The 25541-nt window shown below is 44.1% G+C and overlaps 2 protein-coding genes across 6 annotated transcripts in view; one reads left to right on the plus strand and one right to left on the minus strand.

Moving 5' to 3' along the window:
* Positions 1–762: 762 nt before the first annotated feature.
* BROX (BRO1 domain and CAAX motif containing) lies at positions 763–18307 on the minus strand. Of its 3 annotated transcripts, none has more exons than XM_082307111.1 (13): positions 18240–18307; positions 16330–16460; positions 15443–15549; positions 13800–13896; positions 12378–12473; positions 11636–11708; positions 11160–11265; positions 10525–10614; positions 9630–9715; positions 8200–8281; positions 7230–7380; positions 5625–5784; positions 763–5142 (listed from the first exon to the last, which is right to left on the minus strand). In XM_082307111.1, exons 2-13 carry the CDS (start codon positions 16428–16430, stop codon positions 5056–5058), a joined length of 1236 nt encoding a protein of 411 aa, XP_082163237.1. In that variant the 5' UTR covers positions 16431–16460; positions 18240–18307; the 3' UTR covers positions 763–5055. The 3 variants fall into 3 exon arrangements, 2 of the variants coding, with proteins under 2 accessions (XP_082163237.1, XP_082163236.1); XM_082307110.1 differs by lacking the exon at positions 18240–18307 and adding an exon at positions 17494–17763; XR_014227691.1 differs by lacking the exons at positions 763–5142; positions 18240–18307 and adding exons at positions 6285–6373; positions 17494–17766 and having other exon boundaries at positions 5671–5784.
* Positions 18308–18555: 248 nt separating this feature from the next.
* Positions 18556–25541, plus strand: part of AIDA (axin interactor, dorsalization associated) — a 29651-nt gene continuing 22665 nt past the window's right edge. For all 3 annotated transcript variants that reach the window (XM_082306964.1, XM_082306965.1, XM_082306966.1), the window contains exons 1-2: positions 18556–18745; positions 22443–22512. In XM_082306964.1, coding sequence (XP_082163090.1) covers positions 18636–18745; positions 22443–22512 — 180 coding nt within the window. In that variant the 5' untranslated portion in view covers positions 18556–18635. The remainder of the gene's footprint in view (positions 18746–22442; positions 22513–25541) is intronic.

A 25541-nucleotide genomic window follows, 5' to 3' on the forward strand; every position in this document is an offset into this window, starting at 1 on the left:
GATATTACCGAAATTAAGTAGAAGATAGTTTTAGACAGCCAAACAATTCTTATTGTCTAAGGACTACATAGAAATTGAAATCCTTTAAATCACTAGGAAGGAGGAAAAATATTATAGAATCAGTTATCGATACTTTTACTGAAGTCACAACATGCGTGAATGAAAACACCTTTTCTGTAGGTTTTTTCAAAGTACCTTGTTGAGGGAAGAAGATTTATTTCAGAAGATAGACATCAGAGTCCAACAGAGACTCTTTTTTTTTTTCTTCTAGAAACTGTGCTAAAGCCTGAAAGGCCAAAAGGCATTAGTGTGTATTTACATTAAAAATTGAAAGAGCCAACCATGCCTCTGAAAATGAAAAACGGTGTTTCCTACAAATCTACTTGCCACCTGCTGGCAATGTAGAGAAATGGCCAGCAATCTGCACTGCCCGAATAACCCCTTCATGTAGTAGATAGAAAAGCACTAGGATTTTGTATAGGCATATGAAATCATACCTAATAACTTTTTTTTTTTTAACATAAGGTTGGAAATTCCACCTCCTCTCCTCCTGCCCCATGACTTGAAGTGCTTCATTGTAGCTACTACTTCCATATGCACCCAATTCACGTAACTATCTTGCTCATTTAAGTCCTCCCTTGGCCATACAGCAAGGCTAAAGTATTCTCTATTATATTGGTTTTAAATTGGAGAAAGTAACATTCAAGATAGACTCTTTCTTGCTGCTATACTTAAAATTTTAAATGACAAAGCAAAACCTGATACATTAAGATTGTTTATTTTAAATGGTGTTCTGAAACTTGTGGTTACATACAAATTTTCAAACTATGAAGCTTAAGATCGCATGGTGACTGTCTTCACAAAATAAGGCTGCTCGGTCAGTCTCATCAGAGCTGATTCCACTGAAGTTTGATTATTCAGAGTACAGGATGGCTTCAAGAAGGTTGTAATCCACGAAGGCACCAACACCAAAGGAAGCAGGCCTTCCTACATAAAAAGCTGACCAAGGGCCCCCTCAGTTACCACGTGACATTTGTTGAATTTGAGGGCATCACCAGCGGGGAAAGATCTGAGCGAATCCAATGGCTGTTGCGGAAACGTCATTATGCTGCACTCAACATCTGGAGACAGGTACCCACCACAGGGGATTTTCCATGCCAGTCATACCCGCTGTGCTTTATGCCTCACTCAACTGGGCCACTTAGGGGAAAAAAAAAAAGAAAACAAACAAAACCCCCAGGATTTATGTTAATGCTGAAACTTCAGTTTAGATACTAGGTGCAGGGATGGGATGAAACATATCATCCCACAGCCAAGGGACAGAAACTTTTCATTTCTCTGAATTGACATGGAAAGCAGATGAATTACTGCCTCCTCTCATGTTCCCCCAATACTAAAGGTAGAGATATGCTTTGTGAGTTTATTTTACACACGGACCATTAAAAATACATTTTAGCAATGTTTCCCATAAAAATCTTACCAATAGCACAGTAGTGAAATCAGCGCAACAAAATTAAAAGGTTAGGAAGGAGTATTTACAACCATATTGTATTGTACCGAAACGGCAAGATCGGAAATTTCTAAAGTGCAAAGTTGGCTATATTCTACACAGATACAGGGATCTGTTTTCTTCCTTATGCTATGAACCAATACCATCATTACAGATGCACCACATATTCATGCTGAACATTTAAGTGACCAAACGTCATCCTTAGGCTGACAGGCAAAACTCCTCTACCAAATCCAGTGGGAGGCAGACATCGGCATCCGAGGGCCAAATCTAGTCCCTCCGTTCTAGGAGTGTCATGTGCTGGATGGAGAGTAACTACTGTAAACCCAGGGACACGAAACATGGAGGAAGTGTATTTAAATACATGGAGGAAGGTATTTAAATGGAAATCTTACAAAGAGCTTAATGGTTTGTTTTATAGTAGATTAAAGACAATCATTGCATTTTTAAAAGCACAAAATAGAGGGCCCAGCACTCCATATTTTATTTAGCTGCAGTTTTGTCCTAGTTCAGACTGGGCACAAATTTTTAAAGACTATTTACACCAACAAGATTTGCAGGTTTAGCCATGAGAGCCTCTAAAACCAGAGAGAGGCCACAAAAACAGGCTCTTGCAGCATTAGAGTATTAAAAAGTCACCATTCAAAATACCTCATTCTTAAAAATTACTAAAGGAAAACATAATAGAAGGAACATGGCTGCTAGGTTTCCAGATTAACTGAAAGTCCCAGTCAATTCACCCATATTCTTAAGCATATTGGACAGTTAATCTACATATTATTTACATAATTCTTGCTTCTACCCAACAAAACCAAAGAGAAAACTGCTCGTTGACTCACAGCTCTCTATACCTTGCACACTAAACAGTCTCCAGTTTCTTATTTTTAGGCAAAACTATCCAATGTTTGCCATGGAATTTTAACTACAAGTAAACAAAGTTTGTCTTGAAAAGCAACACGTTAAGGGAGTTAGGTTTGTTCCATTAGTCTATTTTTAAACTACTACATCATATTTACTGAAACAGCTATGGCGTAAGAGGTTACACAGCTAGGCTTAAGTAATGCCATAATCTGACACAATCCACTTGGTTAGGCCCCAAACTATTTACAGTGAACTTGATTCAAACAAACCACTTGGTTTGAGAAAGCGTCCAAAGGATTACGAATTGCAAGTCCATAAAATAATCTTTCCTAACAAGTTGTTTGGGAATGATTTAGTCATGATCTGTTCATTTTATTTTAAGCTATTCATATACTGAAATACACCCATGGGCAAAAGCCTCACTGGAAATGAGTCTCAGCACCTACACATGCATTAGCAAACAAGGGTAAGTCTGTGCCACAGTGTGTAGCACATGGAAGGGAAAATGGAATCTAGTCTGCATAGAAAGAAAATTAATTAGGTTGAGAGGTGTACCTATTAACACATGGAGACACCTGAAAAACAATGAGTAACTAAAAAAATCATGATTATGAAACCGAGTTAACTGCATCTTGATCCTTAAAGGGGGCAGGCTAAGCAAACGTAGATGGCTACAGCTGTAGTAAGTTTTCAGGAGAATTAAAATCTGCATAGGCAAAGTAGCTCCACGCTCCATTCTGGCAAAACCTAAGCCGGTCTTTTAATAATGCAAGAAGTCTAAAAGGTCAGCTGATCAAGTTATGAACAGATCTGAGTAACTCTTTGTAAAACACACCCCAGGCCCCTGTGCGGTATCAGAAGAAATGGACCATTTTTAGATATAAATTCTTCTTGATACTTATTATCCTCTACCCACCTAAGCCCTTGCAGAACAGAAACTTCTTCCAAAGCAATTCAGCTGATTTTACACTTATTTCTGTGTGCAGAACTGGCTGAAAGAAAAATCCATCACTGGAAGCAATGAGTTCTGCATTTGATTCACCCACGACAGCCAATATTAAGATCCTCTTTGCCTTTTGCAGCAATGAATTCTGTAGTTTGGTCCAGTATCTCAGGAAGAGTCTCGAGTCTCCCATTAACCTCCTCAACAGCTTTTGTTCCACGGGTCTTCAAGGAGCTACACACCTGCCCTCTAAGCTAAGTTACTCTAAGTCCCATGAAAGATTTCAAACATAAGTGCTAAATTACACCACAGTGGAAGATGAACCGATCAAAACAGTATAAAGTGAGGAATGTGTTTATAGTATACATCACGATAAGTGCATATGCCATCGTGTTTTGTTGAAATGGGAATATTTTCAGGCTGTTCAGTTTCTTTCTCAGGTAAAGGGAAATGCAGCAACTGGTAGCCAGAGATGGCAAGGCCCTTGCTTCAACGCATGCATCATGTTCTTTTGCATTTGCAGCAAATCAGAAAGCTATGTTTTTGTCGACACGGGTGTTTTGGAGTGCTCAGCACTAAAGAATGTTATCACATTTTCCACAGTAGGCAGAAATGGAAGAAGGAAGTTCTACAAAATACTTTCTTTCTCAGCCTTGACTGGGGGCTTGGCTTTTGGCAAGTTCTCTTCATTAAGAGCTAATTTCAGTGCAATACTGCAAAAGCTGAGAAACAGCACTGTGTACATATGGCATAAAGGAAATCTAGAGCTTGGTTTCCCAGTTGTGCCATCAGCTCTCCAGCTCATCTCTCCTCCCTGTTCTCCTGACAGCTTCTTATAGACACTACCCAGATGGAAACACAGCATCTCGGTTACAATTCCATTACCTTATGCATGACAACTTCACAAATTCAAATGGAGCTTTTCTAGTGCCAGGAGATTTTAACTGTCTGCAGCTTTCAAACTTACCAAATCTTTCAAGATTCAAAACCTTTGAATGAATGACACAGTGATGCATTACTTCTAAGCACTTTCGTATTACTTGCTGCGTCACTTCAACATACACTTTGATATTAAAGGATTTTAATTTAAGGACAGACAAGCTAAAGTACCTTACTACAAATTCCCATACAAGAACCCTAATCTATAGAGGAAAGAACAGAGGCTAATCATTTCAGAAGAATATAAATTGTGCTCCAGTTACACAGAACTTAAGGTTTTCCAAGTTCTGTGAAAGTCCTGTGAAACACCATAGGGGTGTTACAAACCAAACCCAGATTTTCTGCGCTCACTACAATTCAGTGAATCGGAACACAACAGGGCATTAAGCCTGAATGACAAAACCTGAATAAACATAACCATTCATGCAAACTTTTGTTTGCAGAATTTGACATTATACAGCATATAATTTAATGGAAAAATCCTCAAGTGTTACAATCATGATACTTCCTTTGCTATTTGTGGGTAGAAACTAAACCCACAAAAAGAAACTCTCTAGAGGCACAATAAGAACATTTAAGCCCGCTCATTCTATGATATCCCACTAAACCCAAAAATAAGTCAGATATAAATAAACTCCGAGAAATCCACCACATTCTCAAGCAAGATAGATGCATATTAACAAAAGTAAATTAAATTAGTCTTCTAAATTAAAAAAGAAGAATCAGAAAAAAGGAGATCAGAACTAAAGCCCCAGAGTCCAATTAATACAGTTTTAAAGTGAATTCAAAGCACTTGTGGCACTTAAGAAATCTGGCATCCACTGTCTTTTTGAGGCTTTATATCTGGTTCCTTCAGAGGTTTTACTTCTTCATCTGGTTTTGGTTTAGCCTGCGAACAAGAAAGAAAAAAAATTAAATACCACAAGTACAAACCACTGTGTCTGCACGGTATTTATGCACGGCTAACTTTACACATTCTAATCTAACAGTGCCTTCTCTTTTCAAGGTTGAAGGCTTTGAGTGAGCCTCAAGCAAGGGGGGAAGCCAAAGATTCTCTATTTCAGCATCCTTAAATGAATCCTTTTCTAAAAAAGAATCTTCCTATAGCATTTCAGCATCTTATACACATTAAAGAATTTCCTCCTATTCAGGACTTAGAAAAAAAATTACTCCTAATTTCCAGACGCTGACAGCGTGGCAGAGAGGTTAACTGACTTGCCTCCTTGCACAGCGGAAATGTGAGCTCAGGTGGTAGCCTTGTGTCTACGTCCTGCACTGAGCTGGGGAGCATTACAGAAGAGCAAAACAGCATTTCTGTATTATACACACAATGAAGCTACCAGGAAAGAACAGTACATAAGATTATCTTACAGTGTCATCCTTTGGCCTCTTGGTGAGATCAAACGCTGCAAGTGTTTCAGGAGTCCAGTGTGCGTTCAAGGCAGGAAATTCAAAAGGAACAGGCTCTACTAAGCCATAGTTTGCTTTCAGTTCCAGCTGGGGAGCCTCTGCTGGCACCTTCTGAAAATAGCTGTAATAGAATACAGCAATATATTTAAAACACAATGCACTATCTCTGCAAGTCTCGTTTGCAATTCTAAAGAGAAACAATCTGGGTTTTTACAGTGGCAATCATCGCTGCTCTCTTCCATTCGTTAAGGCACTGTCCAACATGCATTCTGTCAGCAAGGTTCACAACAACAAGCGCAATTCCTTCTCAGTATTCATCCCCTAATAGCTAGGTGGGTTTCTTTCCTACTTCATGACCATTATTCCCAGCGCTTCAATGAGAAGAGCACCTTTTGTCCAAAAAAGACCTCCAAAATCCCAACGAGGATTTAAAATACTTCCCAGAAAGATGAAGAGGACACTTCTTTTCCTAAATCAGTCTTAATGTGCCACAGTGCGTAACAGCAACAACACTGCAACACCCACAAAGGCTCGCCACAACACAAAGCCTGAACGAGGGTATGAATCTACCCTCGGCAAACCAACAAGAGCTGAAAACTGACACATACTGACACACGCTACCTTACTTCCTGCGCTGCAGCAGAGCTCTGTGGCAGGCACATCTCCCAAAACAGTCACTGGTTATTTGGTTTCTCTTTCAAAGTTTGTTTCTAGAGGGACATGGATTTGTTGAAATCTCCTGTATGCTGCTGTTGTAAGCTACAACAACGGTTATTGCAACCAAAGCAGAGTAGAGAATTTCTTTTCCTATTTGCAGTTCAGCTTGATGTACTTGACAACCCTTTTTGTTTAGTCAATTCCCGTATTATGCAGGTCTTTAAATATCATAAAAAGGGAAATAACAAGCCTATTATGGAATACTAAATCATAAGAGGAAGGGAGGGGAGAAAGAAATGAGCAAAAGAATTCTAAAGCCAAACTAATCTTGCTATTTTAAACTGCTTCCAAACGCTTTTTGGAAGGGGCATTAACTAACAGAAAGCCCTATTCACAATATTGATTATACTTAGAGTGGTAAAGCTCCTAGCACCCTAAGCATATTCTTCACTGAAGGCATGACTGTGTTTTGACTTCCCTGCTAGCAAAGCAGAATCAGCTACCAGTCTTCTCCATTTCCCCCTCTGTCCTCTTTTGCTTACTAGATCCCAGCAGCTGGGAAGAGGGCATTAGAGCAACACAGCAACCTCTGCAGGACTTTCTCTCATGCAGAAGGAAAAGGAACAAAGTGGCCGAGGAATGAAGGAAGAAAACTGCTTCACCTCTCCAGCATGTCAGTCCAACCTACCCTGCCGAACTGGCATAGAAAACAGAGAGGGTGATAGCACAGACCCATAGCAAATCCACTATGAGAAAATTAAAGAGAAATTTGCAATTCTGTAAGTTACATGCCATAGCCAAAAGGAATATAAGAACTGGAGAGTAAGATTTACCATCCCGTCTGGAAATAAAAGCAAATGAGGTATTAACAGTTCATATGAAGTACTGTACCAACCACGAATTACTTACATGAATCCATTCTCTCTCTGGCATTTTTCTAGTGTGTTCTTAATCAAACTTCCTAATTTCCTAAAGAAGAGATGTCCAGAAGGTTTGGCAGTAGTCCCGGGCCCTTTGGTTTCTCCATATTCTTTGCACAATGCTTCAGCCTTGGCAAAAACTTTGCGAGAAAGAAATGTAATAAAAATCATTTATATGAATCTATTAAATCATGGTTCTGATCTACAGTGCTTCAGTTTTAGTAGATACCAGAATCTATTCAGGCTTCTTGCTTCTTAAACAACACTGGATATGGAGTGGGAAAAGAAGCACTCTTCTCTCAACAGCAGGCACACTAAAAACACAGTATTTGTTTTACTGCAAGTAATCCAACTTAGTTTGTTCTTAATTAATTCTTTTTATTTCTTTCTAAAATTAATATTAGAAGTTTCCAATTTGATGATTTGAGCATTTTTTTTTATACATTGTGGTAAAGTTATGCAGTGCAGGCCACTGGGGTAGCAATAGCTTTGAAGAGAGAAGGATGGGCAGGAAGACCCTGAACTACTGCAAACTTCCCTTAATCTACCTTTCAAATAAACAGAAATAAGTTACTGAAACCTGTTTAAAAACAAACAAACAAACATAGTCTAGATTCACTATTTAATGTAAGACAGAGCAACCTCAAAAGCAGAAAAGGCTGCAGTAACTTAACATCCAGACCAGAAAACGTGGTGACCAGACAATTGATTTTTACACAGTATTGCAGGCATTCAAAGCCAGTCTTTAACAGGCTGTGAAGATGAAATTTTCTGCAGCACTGCTAGGAAAGACAGTCTTTGGTAAGACAAAAGAAGAATATACTGTCTCCATTCAAAAGTGTGCTGGATTTTCATCAGGTGACAGATGAAGCTTATGGGAGACGCAATAAACACGATACAGCAAAATAAAACTGGCACGCCATCATCTGACCCTGTCATCCAGTCTCAATCACACTTACATTTTTCCGACTCCTGCAGAGATCTGATTGCTTCCCCGCATTTATCACTCGCCAGTAAAGTTTGACCGTGGTAACAGTATGCCTAATGGGAGAGGACAAAACCGTTACCAACATCACTGGGCACTTCCCGCACCAATTCACCTCTGCTCTTCCTCACATCGGAGTTGCACCTCTTTGAAGCTGCCGCTCTCTGCAGACAGCTGACAATTGGGGAACTCCAGTCAAAGCAGCGTTCACTGAACAATGCAGTTCAACGCAAACACAGTGAGGCAGGTATGCAGCCAGCTGTCTCAAGTCTAGCCAAGCGTAACTTTGAGCTGTTTTACCAAAAGCACTAGTACACAGTCTAGTGGCCGTTTTACCAAAAGCACTAGTACACAGTCTAGTTCAAACCTCTCTCTCTCACTGTATCAATGTGCAGCATTAAGCCCCATTCACAGAATGAGGATGAACCCCAGTCAAGTTTACAAAGCAAAGACTCTAAAAACTCAAACTACCTGAACACTCAAAAACTGAATATGCAACAAACATCACTGAACCCAGAAGAGATGAGGCGTTTGGCCACTTGAGATATTTTGCCATAGTCCAAATAACTTTTCAACCCCAAAAAGTCCCATTCCTTCACACTTAGGTTTGAAGACAGTACTGTAGTCCAGTGAGAACTGAGTGACTTCTTTTCTATTATCAGGAGTTGCTAAGTTTAAATACTAAATACCATAGGTAAAGGAACAACCCCATGAACGAACGCCTACCTTGCATACCCTCCTTTAACGTCTGTTCTCACAGTACAGCAAGTGCTACCTGAATCTACCACTGTCCTTATTACACAAATTAAAGAAAAAGTACCACAGCTCTGACCCTCCCTCACCTCTCGAACTTGCTAATAAGGCAAGCAGCTTTTAGCTACAGGTTTAATGTTAAGAAAACAACAATGATGTTAGCTGCTTAGTTTGGGCCTTTTTTACAGTATGAAAGAGCCAGATTACAGAGGCTGCGGCAGGCTACAAGAAATAAACAGCAAATTGAGCAGCTGATGATCCCAAGAGTGCCACTGCACTTGCCAAGAGATCAGTCACGCAAAAAGGGACAGCACTTGGAATGGTACCTAACAGTACTTGATGCAGTTTCATTCACGGCCTTCAAAAAGATGATCACCTCTGAATTATGCCTAGAATGAGATTGTGATGCAGATAATGGAAGACAAGTATTAGGCTCAACCTGAATTGCTTCACCTAATGATACGTGATCACCATAAATTCCATGCTGCAGTAATTTCACTTGGCTCAACAAAACCACTTCAAATGCCACTGACACTGCACAGTCTCTCTTCCCAGCATGGAAAGAAAGTCAAGGCAATACTTAGCCCCCATTCCCTATCCGGCCCTTAGACAACATTAAAAACTGTGACAGATGTCAGCCAAAATACTTACATAGGCCATATAGAAACAGTTCTTCAAGTTTAAGTACTTCCTCCATTTACCTGCATAGGTTGGATCCAAACTGGATAACGTTTGATCTGTGAACACATATGTAAAGTTATTCTTTAAGACATTTCCAAAAAGAAAAATTCCACACATACTCAAAGACAGAATTCTTAAACTAGGCAACAGATCTTAACTATAAAGTAGCCAGAAACAAGTGACATAAATTACTCCTGCAAAGGCACAAAGAAACTATGAGAAAAAAGAAAAATATGCAGTTTGTTGAGCTATCACGTAGTTGTCCCTAGAATCCCTGAAACTGCTGTCCACTAAGTTTGGAAGGCTCATTTTCCTAAGTATTTTTAGGCAGCATTTCAAAGCTTGTTCCTAGTTTAATTTCAAGTAGCTACCTATAAAAGCCTACGTATGTTACAATATTCCATATCTTACATTGACTGCCGTATTTTTGCACTTTTCCCTCTTGCCTCAGCAAGCCCACAGATCAGCTTATTCATCTGGAAGGATGTACATAATTAACCTGCTACACACTTTACAGCCTGCATCATAACCTGCTGCCCAAAGGCAGCTGAAGCACACTGCATTTACATCAAGCCATTTGTTTGCTGCTGTTATGTATTCTCAACACATTACTCTGTCTTCTGCCTCCCCTCACTAACATTTCCTACCATTAGCTATTGAAAAAGACTCCCACAAAACCAAAAGGCCTTATCAAAATATATCTGTTACAGTGATAACTGAAGCCTTAAATGCACTAAATAGAAGCTAAATATACAAAGCATGCCTGAGAAACAGTGTTAATATCGCAACTGACGGGCGGGTGAAGTATGTCTGCTGGCAAGAACGCATAAACCAGGTCACTAAGGATACAAAACAAGACACTTACCAGCTTTTTGGTAGAAGTTAGCTGTTTCGTAAGCAAGAGCAGCTATTAGTCCTGGATTGTGTTTCAGCTCAATAGCCCGAGCAATTGTCACTGAAAAAAAAATTCCACACCACAGTATTAAAGTTTAATTGAAAACGTCGCATCAAATCAGCGGAGGCATTTAGCATTTTAAAACCCCTGCATGAGCAGAAAACAAGTATTGTGCAGTCAAGCAAACTGCAGAATAAAGACAGATTGTTTCTTGGATAGAATGATTCCAAATTAGTAGAAAAGCTGAAGGAAGCTTAGTCTGAAGACTAGCTAGTAAACGGAAGCTGCAAATATTTTAAAGGAACTGGGAATTTATGTTAGGCAAGCATGGTGGTGAAGAGACTGCATGAAAGGAAAAAAAGAAGAGGGGAGGAATGTCACACACAAGTTCCTCCAAAGGGGTTAGATTTGTAATATCAGATTGATTTTTGGCATTTTCCTCCTATAATTGTAACTTAAGTTTCTTTAAAAGCAACCCGCCCCACTAAGCCACAGTACTTCAGAAGAAAAAACTAGTATTGCTGCCAAGCAGACTTCATGAGACATCGAAAAAACCCACAAAGACTGCCATCTCCCATCCCCAACAAATGTATATTTAAAGATACCTTCTTGAGCTTCAGCTTGGCACTGTATGATGTAAGAGTCCATAAGTCGAGCTTCTAAATCTCTTCCCTTTTCTACAGGTGTAATCAGTTTTGGAATATGACTTTCCTAAGTACAAAGCAAGTCTCAAAGTTAGTTTAGGTTTAATACCACTGCTGCCAATGCAGCCAGTGCAAAGCAAGTCCCTTATTCCTAAACGGATAGGACACTGCGTGAAGGTCCCACGATGGTTAGCCGCACTGCTGCGCGTGCTACTGGGCAGACAGACTCGTACCTCTTCCACTGCCATTGGGAAAGAGTAGCAGGGATTGAGTGGTAGCACAACATATCAATACCCTTCCTTTTCCTGTATCATTCAGATAATCTGACGTATTTGTTTATTCTGTACCCTCATCGGAAAAGCAAAGGCTTTTCTAAGACAAGAAGTCAAGTACTTAGAGACAACTTAAAGAACGGACAGCAAAGACAGTTTCTCTACCTTCAAGTGTTTAAAAATCCCAGCTGCTATCTTCAGGCTTCGGTGAACGTCTTTTGCTTCATCTTCTGTTATACTAAGAATATAGAACGAATCAATGAAATTTGAGTTAGGAGGGACCTCTAGGTGTCATTTAGTCCCACCTCCTGCTTTGGAGCAGGACTATTGACAACAGTAGATCAGGTCAGTTACGGCTTTGTCTAGGTGAACCTTGAATCTTTCAAGGAAGAATGGAGAGTGCACTAACACTCTTAAGTGACTTGTCCCACCGCTGTGCTACCCTCATGGTAAAAAAGTTTCTTACAGCGCCCAATCATTAAATAATCACACAGAACTCACTTGAAAAAAGAAATGCAAGACCTTGTAATGACTTTCAAATAAAAGGTAACCTCAGTGTCAAAAGCCAAAGCTTTAGAAATCTGTAGGGCTAGAAGTCAGCAGAGCTGTGATTTTGAGAATCTCAATTTTGTACCTGGACATTTAGAGCAGGACTGACGAAGGCTTTATTCACAACTGACACTTTCTCCAAACCACAGTCACATGGTACTAGTACACTTTGTTCACAGATGCAAGAAGGGACTGAAGTGCACTTGGACATTACAGCACCTGAATGAAGGCCAACTGCCTCCTTGAACTCCTGCTGTCTCAGCTGGACATGCACTACAGCAGTCAAAACTCAGAACCTGCTAAATTCTTTGGTGGAATATTGCTGCAACGGAATTACTAAGAAAAGAAAAACACTTACTCTTCTTTTCCAGCGAGTCTTGATGCATATTTTGTGTACCACAGAGCTACATTAAATCCCATGGAAATCAGTTCAAACACTGCATCCTGCTGGGCACTAAAGACAGACAGACAAAACCCCCCCAAACAATTTAATGCTTTCCACTTTGTTCTGACAAGCTCCCTCTGATGATAGTTCACATAGCATAAGTCGACATTTCACTCCACAAAATATTTTTCATTTAAGAAGTCAACAATTTCCAATTCAGAACCTCCTACTTGCTGAAATACCTAAAAGAGACTTCAGTTTTTACTTACTCCCTTTAAGAGCTCATAATTATAACTTCCCACATTCAGATGCCTACCCTTCCCATTTGGGAACTTTTATTTTAAAACAGTAACTTGAGATTTGTTTAGCTTTGGGTGTGGCTGACATTTTTCCATCTTTTTTTTTTTCTTTTTAAATTGCACATTTTGTGGAAAGCCTTGCTCTGGAATGTCTACTTTAAAGTTGTAGCTGCTAAATTAATAAGTAAGAGTCTATTACATCTCCCTCAAGTGAATGTATTGCAAGTATTTATGTAACTTCAGTCAAACGGCATGTGCAAATAGCAGGATATTTCGGAAGCTAAAAACATGGTCCCTGAAAAGAGTGAACTTGCAATCACAAGCTCAGTATAGCTTAGGAAGTAGTAATCTTTAAAAAGAAAGGTGTGGGAGTGGGAAGAATAATGTTGGCACAAGAACAAGTGTGTATGACCATGAGAAAACCAGAAGAGAGTCCTAATCAACAGATTGTCTTCCAACAGGAATAAAACCTTTGCTGAAGTCAAGCGCTTCTTCTAGATAAAGCTTGACAAATTTGTAAACGTGGTTCTACAACACAATTACCTACAATAGCAAGAGATGACTGAATAATCCAGAAGGTTACAGATCTATATTCCTACTTAGAACAGCAGCTTTGTTTGTTTGTACCAGGAGTACATGTAATAGTAGCTTCAGAGGACAAGAAGATCAGATCTTCAGCAACATTTGTGCTTAAAAAAAGTCAGAAGATACTGGTCAGCCAATAATGCTAAATGAAAAACTTTTGAACTGTAGTAATCTATGTTATATTCAATTCACCAATACTGTCAAGATTCTCCTTTGTACTGCTCTAGCGAACTGTAGATATAGTTTGTAGATCAACTAAGACACAATGGATGCTTCTACCGTTCTCATGCGTTATCACGCCCTTACATAAAGGCCACACATGCTTCAGAACACCTAATACAGTACAGCAATTATCAAAAACGCAAAGCAACAAGTTTTTGGAAACTACTTTGTGTTCAGCGTTTTGCTACGCTTTTAAGTTTTCCTTCACACCTGTGCTGGCACATGTGCATATACATAACAGACCAGAAGAAAACAGCTGCATACCCTGTAATCATAAAAGCATACATACTTTGGAACTTGTCCTTGTAATGTGTCTGTCCACTTGAAATTCTGAATATATCTCAACTTGCATTCTTGGGAAGAGTCATCCAGTGAAAGGATAAAACCTATAGAATAAAAAAAGGTACCAGGCAATCTCAAAGTAAGAAACAGAAGCAAGTAATGGAGATAATAAGAATATGAAAATAGATAAAAGAATGTCTCTTGCTGTACCACTCAAACACCCGTGTTACTTCCTGAGGCTTTTATTCCTCAATATCTTGAGAACAAGATGAGATAAAAAACAAACTGACTACTACAAGAAACTCCTTGCCCGGCAGGTTACCAGTTCAACCTTGTGAGTCTTGATTGCTCAAGGAAAACCTTGCAGATGTCTGCATGTCCCGTATGGTGACTAGTTGGGACTTGGACTGACCCAGGTATGGGACAGCTGGGGCTGCCTGAGGTGAGCGAGTGACTCTCCCTTCCACCATAGTGGCAACCGGGAAATTCCAGGAAAAGCTGCCTGGTCAACAGGGAGAGGGAAAAGGGCTTGTAAGCATGGACTCACCTAGTCATCACCTCTTTTGTCTCCAGGGCTACAGGAAATTGCTTCTTTATGTCCAGCAGCCCAGAAAGCAGCAGTCAGTGGGATGAAGCTCATGCTATGGGATGTTCAAACGCTAGCATGTGCAGGCCCAAGGAATTTTTTAGGGGGGAGTAAGATGGGCCTTGGCCTGATCAGGTCTTACAAACTTCGAGAACTCAAGACTTGCAACAGCCGCTATTGGGGATATAGCTCTCAGTGCTGTCACATGTTTTGAAAGACACAAAATACTCATTCCTTTCACATGCAGAAGATTTTAGCGACCAAGCGTGATGCTTTCCTGAAGAAACTCTCCAAATCTTGTCTGCAGCAACATGGACTGTTACCTTACCTTTATCTAGAACGTTGCATTAGCTTACACCCTCCCAGAGACTGAGGGAACTACACCAACTTGAGCTGCTTCACTTCCCACAGACTGAAAGATCACAGTTTCCATGAATCGGCTGATGCCTGAAAACTCAGTCCTAACAAACTTGCCTGAGCACCTGACAGCTAAGAGAAAGTTATCAAAATATTGGCAGGAGGAAGGTTTCAAGGGAACGCATCATCATAGGTGACCACCTACTGAAACTGTAGATGGTATGCTAATGAGCACCTATACAGAAGTGTAAACTATAAGCACCTATAAGACAAGGAGCAGCAGAAGTGTAAACTTGCAACAAGTCTATTATCTAGCATTAGACAAACCAGAAGTTTACACTAAAGAGCACCTCCTATCAACTAATTAATAGAGTCAATTTATACTTAAGGAGCAATTCACCACAATCGAAGAGACAAAGAAACGTTTTCTCTTCCAGCAGGAAGCAGAATAAGGTTAAAAGCAAGAGGACAGGACTGCCAACACTTAGTACTGGCAGGGTCACAAAGGACACTGAAACTTGTAGAAAGGGCCTGGTGAGTACCCATGACTGGTATCGAGCACAGAATCCGTAAAGATACTCTCGTTCCTGGGAAGCGCAAAGCTTCTTTACAGAAGATTAGCAAAATACACGTCCTGAGAAGCGTCATTAAAACTCAAATTATATACCTCTTGATGTATTAGCAGTATTGCTAGTAAATACTCCTACCTTGCAAGAGTGAGAAGTACAAGTCAGTTGCATTCTTCATCATTTCTGGATTACAACTCGAGTCCGTAAACAGCTCCAACAGTCGTGCTCGAGATAACCTCAAATCACTGTATGAAGGGAGAAAAAAAAAAAAAAAAGAAAAAATAAACTTAAGAAATTCTACCCAAAAATGTAGTAGTAAGAAAGTACATGTATACCACCACCCTTTTGGCTAAGAAAGCAAAGCTAAGCATTCGATTTAGCTATCTGAAGGCAAGGAAAGGTACTTTATGGGGAAGATGCCAATAAATACAGAAAAATCTTCCTTTCTCCTCTGGATACATACAATTGACTCTTTAAAGTACAATCCATTTTGGACAGACAGCAATGCATAATCAGTACTCATTATCAATCTATTGTTCTAAGACAAACTAAAGCAACTATGCCTTTATCCACCAAGAGGGGGAGGGAAGAGAAGTAACAAGCAGGAACATTCTTCAACATTAGAACAGGATGAGCATATGAAGAGATAAGAATAGATCTGCAAAACAGGCCGAGATCTCTTTTCACTGTATTCCTATCTACAATAGAACATTCATGCCTTATTCACTTATGGAAATTACTTTAAGTAATCCTTTGCAGAAGAATGCACAGTCATCAGAAAGACAATGAAATGTTTAGTCTTTTGCCTCTGCATTATTATAATAGGCCTTGCTATACACTCAGAGACTTGAAAACTGGATAATTCATTCTTTGTAACTAAACGTTCAGTGTTATTAGCGTCTTCTTGTCTCCCAGCCTACACGTTTCTAGTCATCTTCAGAACAAAAACTGAAGAGTAACCATTACTTTTAAGGATGCCCTTAAACTGTGAGAGGCAGACTGAATTTAATCACAAGTGCACTTACTTGCAAACCTTTGTTGCAGCTGGAGTGGTAGCTACCCCATAAAAATTGAATGAAACAGGAGCCGTAGCCTTCAGAGGGTTGCGATGAAACCAGTGGGTCATTTTCGTTCTGTACTGTTGTTTATGCCAATTCTAAGGTGTGGAAAGAAATCAATAGCTGTAGGAACAGGTACAGCTGAGGTACTATGTATGCCATGCTTACAGAAATATATTCCAAATGTAAACGATTAGGAAAGAAATTCATTTGCAAAGTTGTATACATAATTACAGAGAAGAAATTATTTTTTTCCCATTTGAAACACTAAGTTTTCATAGCCCTTGGCTTCATCATCCACGTGCTTAGTTTGAGAATTTCACTCTGTTGAAATACATGTTTTCTGAGGCAACTATTTTAAGTTGGGCAAAAAGCTATAACCGTCTTTGTTCTACATTACTGTATACTTTCTTATTCGAAAAAACACAGTTGTTACCTCCTGCATAAGGCTGAGTATTTCCCATGTCATTTACAGGTATATCTTAATTCACTGAGGTCGTTATCAGGTCGATCTATTAGTAGCTTTTATTGCGGCACCACTGATATAGATGAAACTGCAATTACACAGTAACCCTTGCTGAAAACATGGATATATTTACACACATGCAAGAGACCTGGACACTGGTAGAGCACAGCTAAAACAGACCATCTTTTTTCTTCTACCTCAATTTCGGAGAACGTATATAGCATAAGCATTCCAAGGAGACGTGTTTACAAGCTTTCAACAGCGGTGCACGGTGGGAGGATGAAACATAACGGGCACAAGTTGAAACGAGGAGTAAAAGGAGAAACCTCTTCAGCGCGAGGAGAGCCAAACCGAGGAAGGAGTTGCCCAGAGAGCCTGCGGGGTCCCCCTACTCAAAGGCTTTCCCGACGCCACGGGATAAAGCCCCGAGGCCGCCGGGCTGCCCGCAGGGCTGGCCCTGCCCCGGGCAGGACGCGGGACCGGAGACCTCCGTCCCCTCGTCACCCTCTCGGAACCTCTCCAGTTCATCGTTACAAAAGGCTTCGCGGCTTTGCTGAAAAAAAGATCTGCCAAGCAGCGACCCCCTGCCACCACCCAGGTCTTCCCGACCGAGCAGGTCGTCGCTTGTCTACCGTGTCGGCACCTATCGCGACATCTTCACCCACCTGCGCAGCAGCGCGCCCCGCTCAGCGCAGAGGCGCCCGGTCGCACCCAAGGCCGGGGGCGGTTTGCCAGGCGCTTAACAAGAGCTCTTCCGCGCCCCGACCGCCCTCACCCCCGCGCCCGGCGGAGCACAGGCCGGGCTGCTCGGCGGGAGGCTGCTCGGCGGGAGGCTGCCCGCTGCCGCCCGCCTCAGGCCCGCGGCCGCCGCCTCGCCGCCAGCGGCACACACCGACCGACGGCCGCCGCGGCGTGCGGCCCCGTTCGCAGCAGCAGCCGCGGTGCCGCCCGGCTCCCCCAGCCCCGCCGCCACCGGCGCGTCGGGCGCGGGCGGCCCCCGCAGGCGCCGGGGCCCCGCCGCTCCGGGCCCGCCGCCGCCGCCGCCTCCGCCCGGCCCTGCCCGGCTCCCGGCGGTGCGTCACGCCGCCGCCACCGCCGCAGGCAGCGCCCGCCGAGAGCCGATGTCATCGTCCCGCGCGGTACGGCGGGCCGACAGCATCGATCCCGCCGGTTATCCCCCCCTCGCCGGGTGCCCCCAGGCCACCGGCGCCAGCCCCGCCGCTGGGGTCTCCCCCTGGGACGGCCGGCGGAGGCACGGCCAGGCCCCGCAGCCCTCCCCCGGTAGGGACCCCTCAACGCCACAAACAGGGGCGGGAGCGGGAGGGGACGGCGGCCCGCGGCCCAGCGGCGGCACCGTCCCTCCCGGACGGGTGACCCGCCCGCGGCGCTGCGCAGGGGCGCCGGTGCTTACCTGGGGGGGGGCCTCCCGCGGCGGCGCGGCCGGGAGCGGAGGAGCGGCGCGGCGCGGTCCCCGCCCGGGCGCTGCCGCCGAGACCCAGCTGGGAGGGCGGGCTCCCTCGGGAGCCACGTGACCGCCGCCATGACACACACCGAGGCGGAAGTGGGTGTTCCTTCCCCGGCCGCGGGCGGGCGCCGCCGCCTCGGTAGCGATGGCGGGGGCGGGCGCGGCCGGCGCAGCCTACCTCGCTGGGCGGCGCTGGCGGGAGGCGCTCGCCGTGTTTGGTTGTCGCGGCGGCCGGGCTGGGCCGGGCTGGGCTGGGCCGGCGGCGGGCGCGGGGCTGGCGGGAGCGGCTGCCCGGCGCGGTGCCCCGGCCCGGGGTGAGCATGGTGCCCTAGTGCTGGGGCTATGTCGGAGGCGGCCCGGAGCCTCCTGCAGCGCTGGGGCGCCAGCTTCAGGAAAGGCACCGACTTCGACTCCTGGGGGCAGCTGGTGGAGGCGATCGACGAGTACCAGATGTGAGTGAGTGCGGGGGCGGGTGGCTCCCGCCGCTGCCCCGCCGGTCCCCGGCACGGCCCCGGAGCCCCGTGTGAGGGGCCCGGGGCGGGGGGGGGGGGGGCAGCCGCCCCCGGGCGGGGCGGGGCAGGGCAGGGGGGGCCCCCGCCGGGCCTAGGCCGCGGCCCCCCTCACCCCTCAGGCCCCGCCGGCGGGGCCGTGGGCCGGGGCGTCCCCTGAGGCGAGGCGGGAGGGGTCGCCCGAGGCCGCCGGGAGCCGCCCCGCCGGGACCGCCGGTCGGTGGCGGGTGCTCGGCGAGGCGGGAGCCGGCCCGTCCTTTTGCGAGGGGTGGCGGGCGGCTGGCGTGGAGCTGCGGGCCCCCCCCCAGGCGTGGGGCGGCGGAGCCCCACGGCCATGGGCAGCGGTGGGCCGGGGTAAGCGCATCCCATCGCCCTGTCCCCCGGGGCACCCTGCTTGTGCGGCAGGGGCACCCGGCTGAGGCAAATGGGCTGCTGAAGCATCAGCCTTACCCCCCCCAAAAAACCCCAAAACCCATCAGGGTGAGAAGTGGTCCATCGCACGCTTGCGTGTTTCACCACTGATGAAACCGGGGTGGGAGAGCGGGAACACGATGGTGGGAGGGCAGGGACTGGTGCAACCCGGGTTAGATGGGGTTGCACTGGGTGGGACCACGCCGTCCCTTGGCGTCAGACAAGTGCTGGCACCGTAGGGCACTGCTGGTGGTATCCTTATAAACGTACCTGGTCGCTTTAGTCAGATGCCCTCCTCTAGTTCTCTATTCACCATGAAGGGGAAAGCTATTTCCTTGTGATCCGAGTATTGCAGGCTAAGTTTCTTGTGGTGAATTTTCTGGAAGAAGTCCAGAGGGTTTGCACTTGCTCCCCAAGAGAAAGTCAGCTGAAGAGATGCTTTCTGAGAGATCTTCTAGCGCTATTCAGGTCTGTTCAAGTTATGGGCTATAACCATACTGGCTACCAGTTCAGTTGCCATTCAGAGCAACTAGACTGCTGGCCGGGTACAGCATAGTCATGAGATGCTGTAAACTCATCATTTCATTCACTCACCAGACAGGATGATGCAAGTTCAGTTATTTGCAGTTTGCTGATGGTCTTTAGAGTGGGGCAAGCTGTTACTACAAACCTTGGCACAGGGATGGAAAGAAGTTCTCTTCTAGATCTATATCTCAGAAGAAAAAAAAAAACCAATCATCCGAAAGTAAAAGAAGAAATTTTTAATAACTGCCCTTATGTGGACATCTGTGAGGAGTCCAGTAGGATCCTAATGTGTGAAACCATCTTGGCAGCCTCAGCAGTCAGTTTCATTTAATGATGCTTCTTCAGAATGAAAAGTTTTCAGGCTTCTCGTTTTGAGCTTGCTTCATTGAGAAGTAAGACCACTAAATGTTCACAGACAGTCCAGTTTGATAGTCGAAGTATAACTTTTGTTCCCTTCCTCCCAGCATCACTTGTGTCTGATGAGAGCCGAGGTGATCTCTGCACCCTTGCTTTATTCTGACTTTGGAGCAGTGTGATATCTGCGTAAGAAAGCTCCTCTTGGGTAGTGGTATTGTAAGCTGCTCTTGCAAGCCTTATCAGTGAGTTCCTACTGAACTGTCATCAGCAGATGAACTCTGTGGTTCCAGGAGGGAGAAGAAAGGGGAGAGAAGATCAAAGGATTACCGGGAGATGTTTCCTAGGGAGGAGCAGAACCTTGTCAGTGTGTGTATCTGCTTCTTGTAGATACAGCAGGTAAATTAATAACGATTTCAATCTATAGGGTAGAAGCTGCAAGTAAGAAGCACAAGGCAAGGTACCTACCTGTAGCTCTGGGGAGAGATAACAGCATGGCTTTATGCTGTCGCCTTCTCAAATGGCAACCTGCGGTGAGATGAACAAGTGTGTTGCTGCAGCTGGCCAGGTGCTGCTAATGTTGGCAAGGTCTGTCCTGATCAACGCAGGGAGGCCGGGGAGAAGCTGGTTATGGTCAGCTTGCTGACACCGACAAAGATCTTCCCGAATCTAAGCTAGTTCATTCCATAGATTTAACGGCTACTGACGTACAACCCAATTATTCACCTCCTGTGCCCAAGGGACCCACATCTGCTCAGGTCTTTATGTTACTCCTGGAAGTGCAGGAAGCTTGGTGCAAAGATTGGCCCTTGTTCATTCAGGTGCTTACTGGCGCAAGAGCCCTCCAAGCTGTCGCCACCGCCTTCCCTGTTGAATGTCCCCATCTGTGGAACTTGGTCTGATCCAACTTTGAACAAGCTTCAAGCGAGATGCCAGATGCGTTTATTTGGATTAGGGTGGTTTTTCTTGTATTAGTGACAAATGGAAAGAGGGTTGCATTTGCTTGCAGAAATGTTAATACTGTGATGCTGCCTGTTGTGGGTGGCATATTGCTGCTATGGTGATATGTTTTCTTAAATCGTTACTTTTAAATGCCCTTTCTATATGTCCCTTGTGTCATATCAGCTGAGCGGTAGGGAAAAAGTACATATTTGGGTTTAAGCATATTTGTGCTTTTTGTCTTTTCTCAGCCACCATCTTCCCCCCTTCATGAAGGGGGACAACGCCACTGAGTTGTGCAGTTGCTTTGTCCTGTGTGGTTGTGTTTTCACTGGTGCTAGTTAAAAACTACAGCGGCCTCAATCCTTGTGTCTTTTTAACAGAGCTTATTTTTAGGAAAAGCAAAGAAATAATTGAGTTCTGATCTTTTGTTGCTGACGCAGGCTTTGACGTTAATCTGTTTTCGTGTACGCACCTTGGTGTTTGTATTTTAACTCCTCCCCCCCCCCCCCCAAAAACAGGCTGACTCCCTTTAACACTGCAAACTTGTGAGGTTCCAGACTGAAGTGTGTTGCGATGCCCACAGTACTGCTGCTGTCCCTGGGTTTCACATCAGCCCCCTGCCCTCCCTCCCCCTCTTCTTTTTTAAAAAAAAAATTATTTACAGGGAATGGCAACAATTGCCCAGAGGTTTTGCTTGTTTAATGTTCTCCTTCCTCCCCGGACGGAAACTGTAACTCTTCCCGTAGCTTCCCTCTCCAGCTTCCTTTCGCTTTCTCCAGCTGTTTGCTTGCTGCTCCTTTCCGAACCCCCTGGCACTCCAGTCTCCATGCTGACAAGGGGTGGGGGTCTCTGCTCCGCTGTGATGCCGACAGGCGTGAACGTGAGCCGATGCACCCCGATGCACCCCGGCAGCCTGGGCCAAGCCGCCCTGTGCCTGGCTTCCCGCGCTGGGAGAGCCTGCGGCCGTCGCCCGGGGTGCCCTGGCAGTCCAACTTGCCTCAAACTCTCCCCGTGACATGCGCGTGGGCTTGTACCACCGTGGGTCTTCACAGGGGCTATAGTTTGATGTTATAAAATAAGGGGATGGGGAGAGGAAAAAGGTCAGTGCTTGTAAAAGGGGCTGCTGGCTAGAAGGACTTTCTTACCTGTTCTCCCTTCATGATACGTTATATACGTATTCCTGTGCCTAAGGTAGTTGCATACTTTGTCCATCTTCTGTTTTTTTTTTTTAAGTATGGCCTGCCATGGTTATAGAAATCTATGTTTAAAAAAAACCCCAAACCCCCCAAAAAACTATTTGGAGCAGCAGTCTGTGGACCTTTTGGCTGTTTTCTGGAGACTGACTGGGGGGCATGTGTGTTTCTGTGTTGTGTTCCCACTCTACAATTTTCTTTCCCCCCCCATCCAGATTAGCAAGGCATCTACAAAAAGAGGCGCAGTCTCAGCACAACAACTCGGAATTCACAGAAGATCAAAAGGTGAGTATTGCTGTTTGCTCAGTCAAGGAGCTTGACTCGTAGATGTTGATGTGTACTACGGTTCTTTGTATCTCGCAGACCAGAGCCTTATGAGACCTTTTTTCCTCCCTCGATATACACAAAAAGAAACAGAGCCCAGCATGGCTAAAACAGTTGCTGTCATCCGATGTGACAGATGCTCTGCTGTGTAATATTGAATGTCACGCATGCTGGCCAGAGTCCTTCATAACCCACATGTTTCTTTTTTCGGGTGACCTTTTGATAAGTTGCTTATATGACTTTAGCACAATTTATGTTGTGAAGCCTGAATACAAAACATCTTGAACTGCAGACATTGAGGGTGTGTGAGGAGGATGTTAGCTTAACATGTAACACCTGACTGGGAAGGGTCCTGGCAGAATACTCCCTACTAGTCTCTTAGAATGTTATTTGTTTATACTCTTTCAAAATATTGAAATTACTTTACTCCTTCCTCCCTCCCCTCCGTTGAAAAGGCTGTTTCTTGTCTCAGCATCATATTAATGCAATTCTGTGACAGGATTTAAGAGGAAAATGCTAGCTGAGGTCTCATACACTCAAGCATTTTCAGCCAAATAAAATCTTTTGAGATATGAGACCTTGCTGAATTTTCATGTCTTGTTTAAAGGCATGTATTTCTTAGGAATACTAAATTAGAGAACCTCTGTATTTCCAAGTCGTAAGATCACTTACGTCTGAGCAATGGCGTTGCCTGAAGATCGACGTTTGCTAGCCCAGAATCCCACCTATGGTAACAGGGTGCTAGAGTAATGGGATCTGTGTTTGGAAATGTTGGTCCTGAAAACGGATCCTGACTACAGGAATTGGAAATGACCTTGATGTGTTTAAAGAAACTCATTACAAACACACCTTTACACAGAGCCTGACAGTGGTTTGTAACTGTTTCCTTGACATGTACCAATAAGAAAAGCAAAGAGACGGTCTTTCATGTTCTGTTTACCTTCTGCAAAGAAGATGATAAGGCTCCTGATCATCTTAAACTGAGTCATAATCTTGGAGAAGGACTGGGTCCACTTTTCCTAACCTGAAGGCTTCAGAGCCTTCTTAATGTTGGACAGCTGTTTACTCTTTGATCGCTTCTGCTCTCTATCCCTTGCTGGTAGCTTTCCCCATCATTCTCAGCTATAGTCATCTTTACTGCGTGTTTCCCCTCTGTGGATACTTTTGAAAATATGGTTACTTCATGAAGGCGAAGCTGTTAATCTCACTTCTGGAGGCATCATCTCCTGTGAGTATGGGAACCAGAACCACAGAGGGCTTTGCTTCCAGATGTTCCCTGAATCTTGTGGAAAGGACCTTGGACCAGATTGTGGAAGTGAGTGAGGTCAGCCATGAGGGAAGGCCTGGGGGGCTCAGGAAGCAGAGATAACTGACCTCAGATGTTAGATGCGTAACTGCAATCATGTCTTAAGGTGACAGTCTTCTGAAAAGAAAAAATAAGGAGTGGCTGTTTTGAATCCTTGCAGAGTGATACCTGTTTCTAAAGCTGATATAACTTACACAAGAGGTTGACATTTACATCACTTTTTTTTGCAGATCAGTAAGGGACTGATGCACTGAAACTTTCAGCCTGGTTATCAGATGGTGGTGCCTATTTCATTAGCCACATACACAGCCAAATTCCCCAACATTTTGTTGAGAGAGCATTCTCTGTCCTTCCTCTACCATAAGGAATGCTATCCATGACAAAAATAGTCTTGCTATTGCTTTGCAAGAAGCACTTAAAACTGTACAGCAAAATCTTTTAGTCTGATGTGAAGCTCCTCGCTCTTCTGGCCTTCCCTATTTCTGCAGGAGCTCGGCCAGCATAAGCTAGTGATCGTGACCAATTACTGTCATCACTAGTATCATTCACGTGGCGTTCAGGAGTAGAGTTTAGCACGCTTCTGGGTTTTGAAGCAGTTTGGTTAAATAGAAGTGTATCTTCTCACTTGCCACCCTTCAAAAAATCTACATACCAAAACACCTACTTATGCTCAACAAAGTTCCTGCCAACGCATCCACCAGCATGCTGTTTCCTCTTGGTTCTGGGAAGTTTCCTTCCCTAATATCTTGTCTTTCTGTGGTTCTGTGTGCCATATAAGAGCCACCTGTTTATTTTTCTGAACGTAGAACAGTGTGTAAACTTCAGGGTTTGCTTATCTGATATTACTGGCCAAGGCCGTGCACCGAATTTCATAGATTGGAGAAGGCAAGGCTGTGAAGCTAATTATGATTTCCAGTTGCTTGATCTACCCTCATTCCAGTTTTTGTGTAGGTTTACAGTTAGCTGTTTTCCAAAGGATCACACATACTGCTGAGAATTACTTTGAGGCTGTCATTGTTTCTTACTTGACACGCTCTGTGGGGAAGATGGATTTCAGCAGCGATTCCTCTGTACCCAGGGAAAACTACTAGCTTTACAGCTACAGGGAAAGGACAAGGCTAGGTTAAAATCCTCAGCCCCATCTGTCTGTATGAACTTTTACCATGTTTGGGTTTATTTCATGCATTACAGGAGGTGTTAACAGTGCAGATATGGCCACACCACAATTGATGGTGTGTTACTTGCTAATGTAATCATGCAGTCTATTAATCTAACAGCACTTGACAGATACTACCAATTTCTTTCCTAGGCATACTGTGATCCAGATATCATTTATCTTATAATAAATGTGTTGTTTATGGTAAGAATTCAGGCTTTTAAATATTCATATCTTGCCTTTTTGCTATTGATCTGAAGAGTCTGTTTTGAATCACTGTATGCTACTTCCCTTGATAGAGCAGACTAGACTCCAGAATTTGCCATTCATTCCTGGATTTTCAGCTTCTGGGGGGGTTGTCATCTTATATCCACTGCTGGACATAATTCTGGAGTTTTAGTCCTTAGGGAAGGCTCTGTCTTGACTTGGATAATTGACAGTGCTGGAATCTTCATTAATGATTGTGAATTTTATTGAAGAATTTCTCTGCAGATAAATACTGTAAACAACAAATCATTGTGTTTAAAT

This window comes from Platalea leucorodia (assembly GCF_965183815.1).
Source record: "Platalea leucorodia genome assembly, chromosome: 3".
In the NCBI taxonomy this organism is placed as follows: domain Eukaryota; kingdom Metazoa; phylum Chordata; class Aves; order Pelecaniformes; family Threskiornithidae; genus Platalea; species Platalea leucorodia.

What these genes read in the sequence shown, in the direction of transcription:
- BROX (XM_082307111.1), bottom strand. Translation starts at nt 16,430, where the DNA reads ATGACCCACTGGTTTCATCGCAACCCTCTGAAGGCTACGGCTCCTGTT. An exon ending in GCTGCAACAAAGGTTTGCAA is followed by an intron (nt 15,550 to 16,329) that starts GTAAGTGCACTT and finishes CCCTTCATACAG; the next exon opens with TGATTTGAGGTTATCTCGAG. An exon ending in CAGAGAGAGAATGGATTCAT is followed by an intron (nt 5,785 to 7,229) that starts GTAAGTAATTCG and finishes ATTCTATTACAG; the next exon opens with CTATTTTCAGAAGGTGCCAG.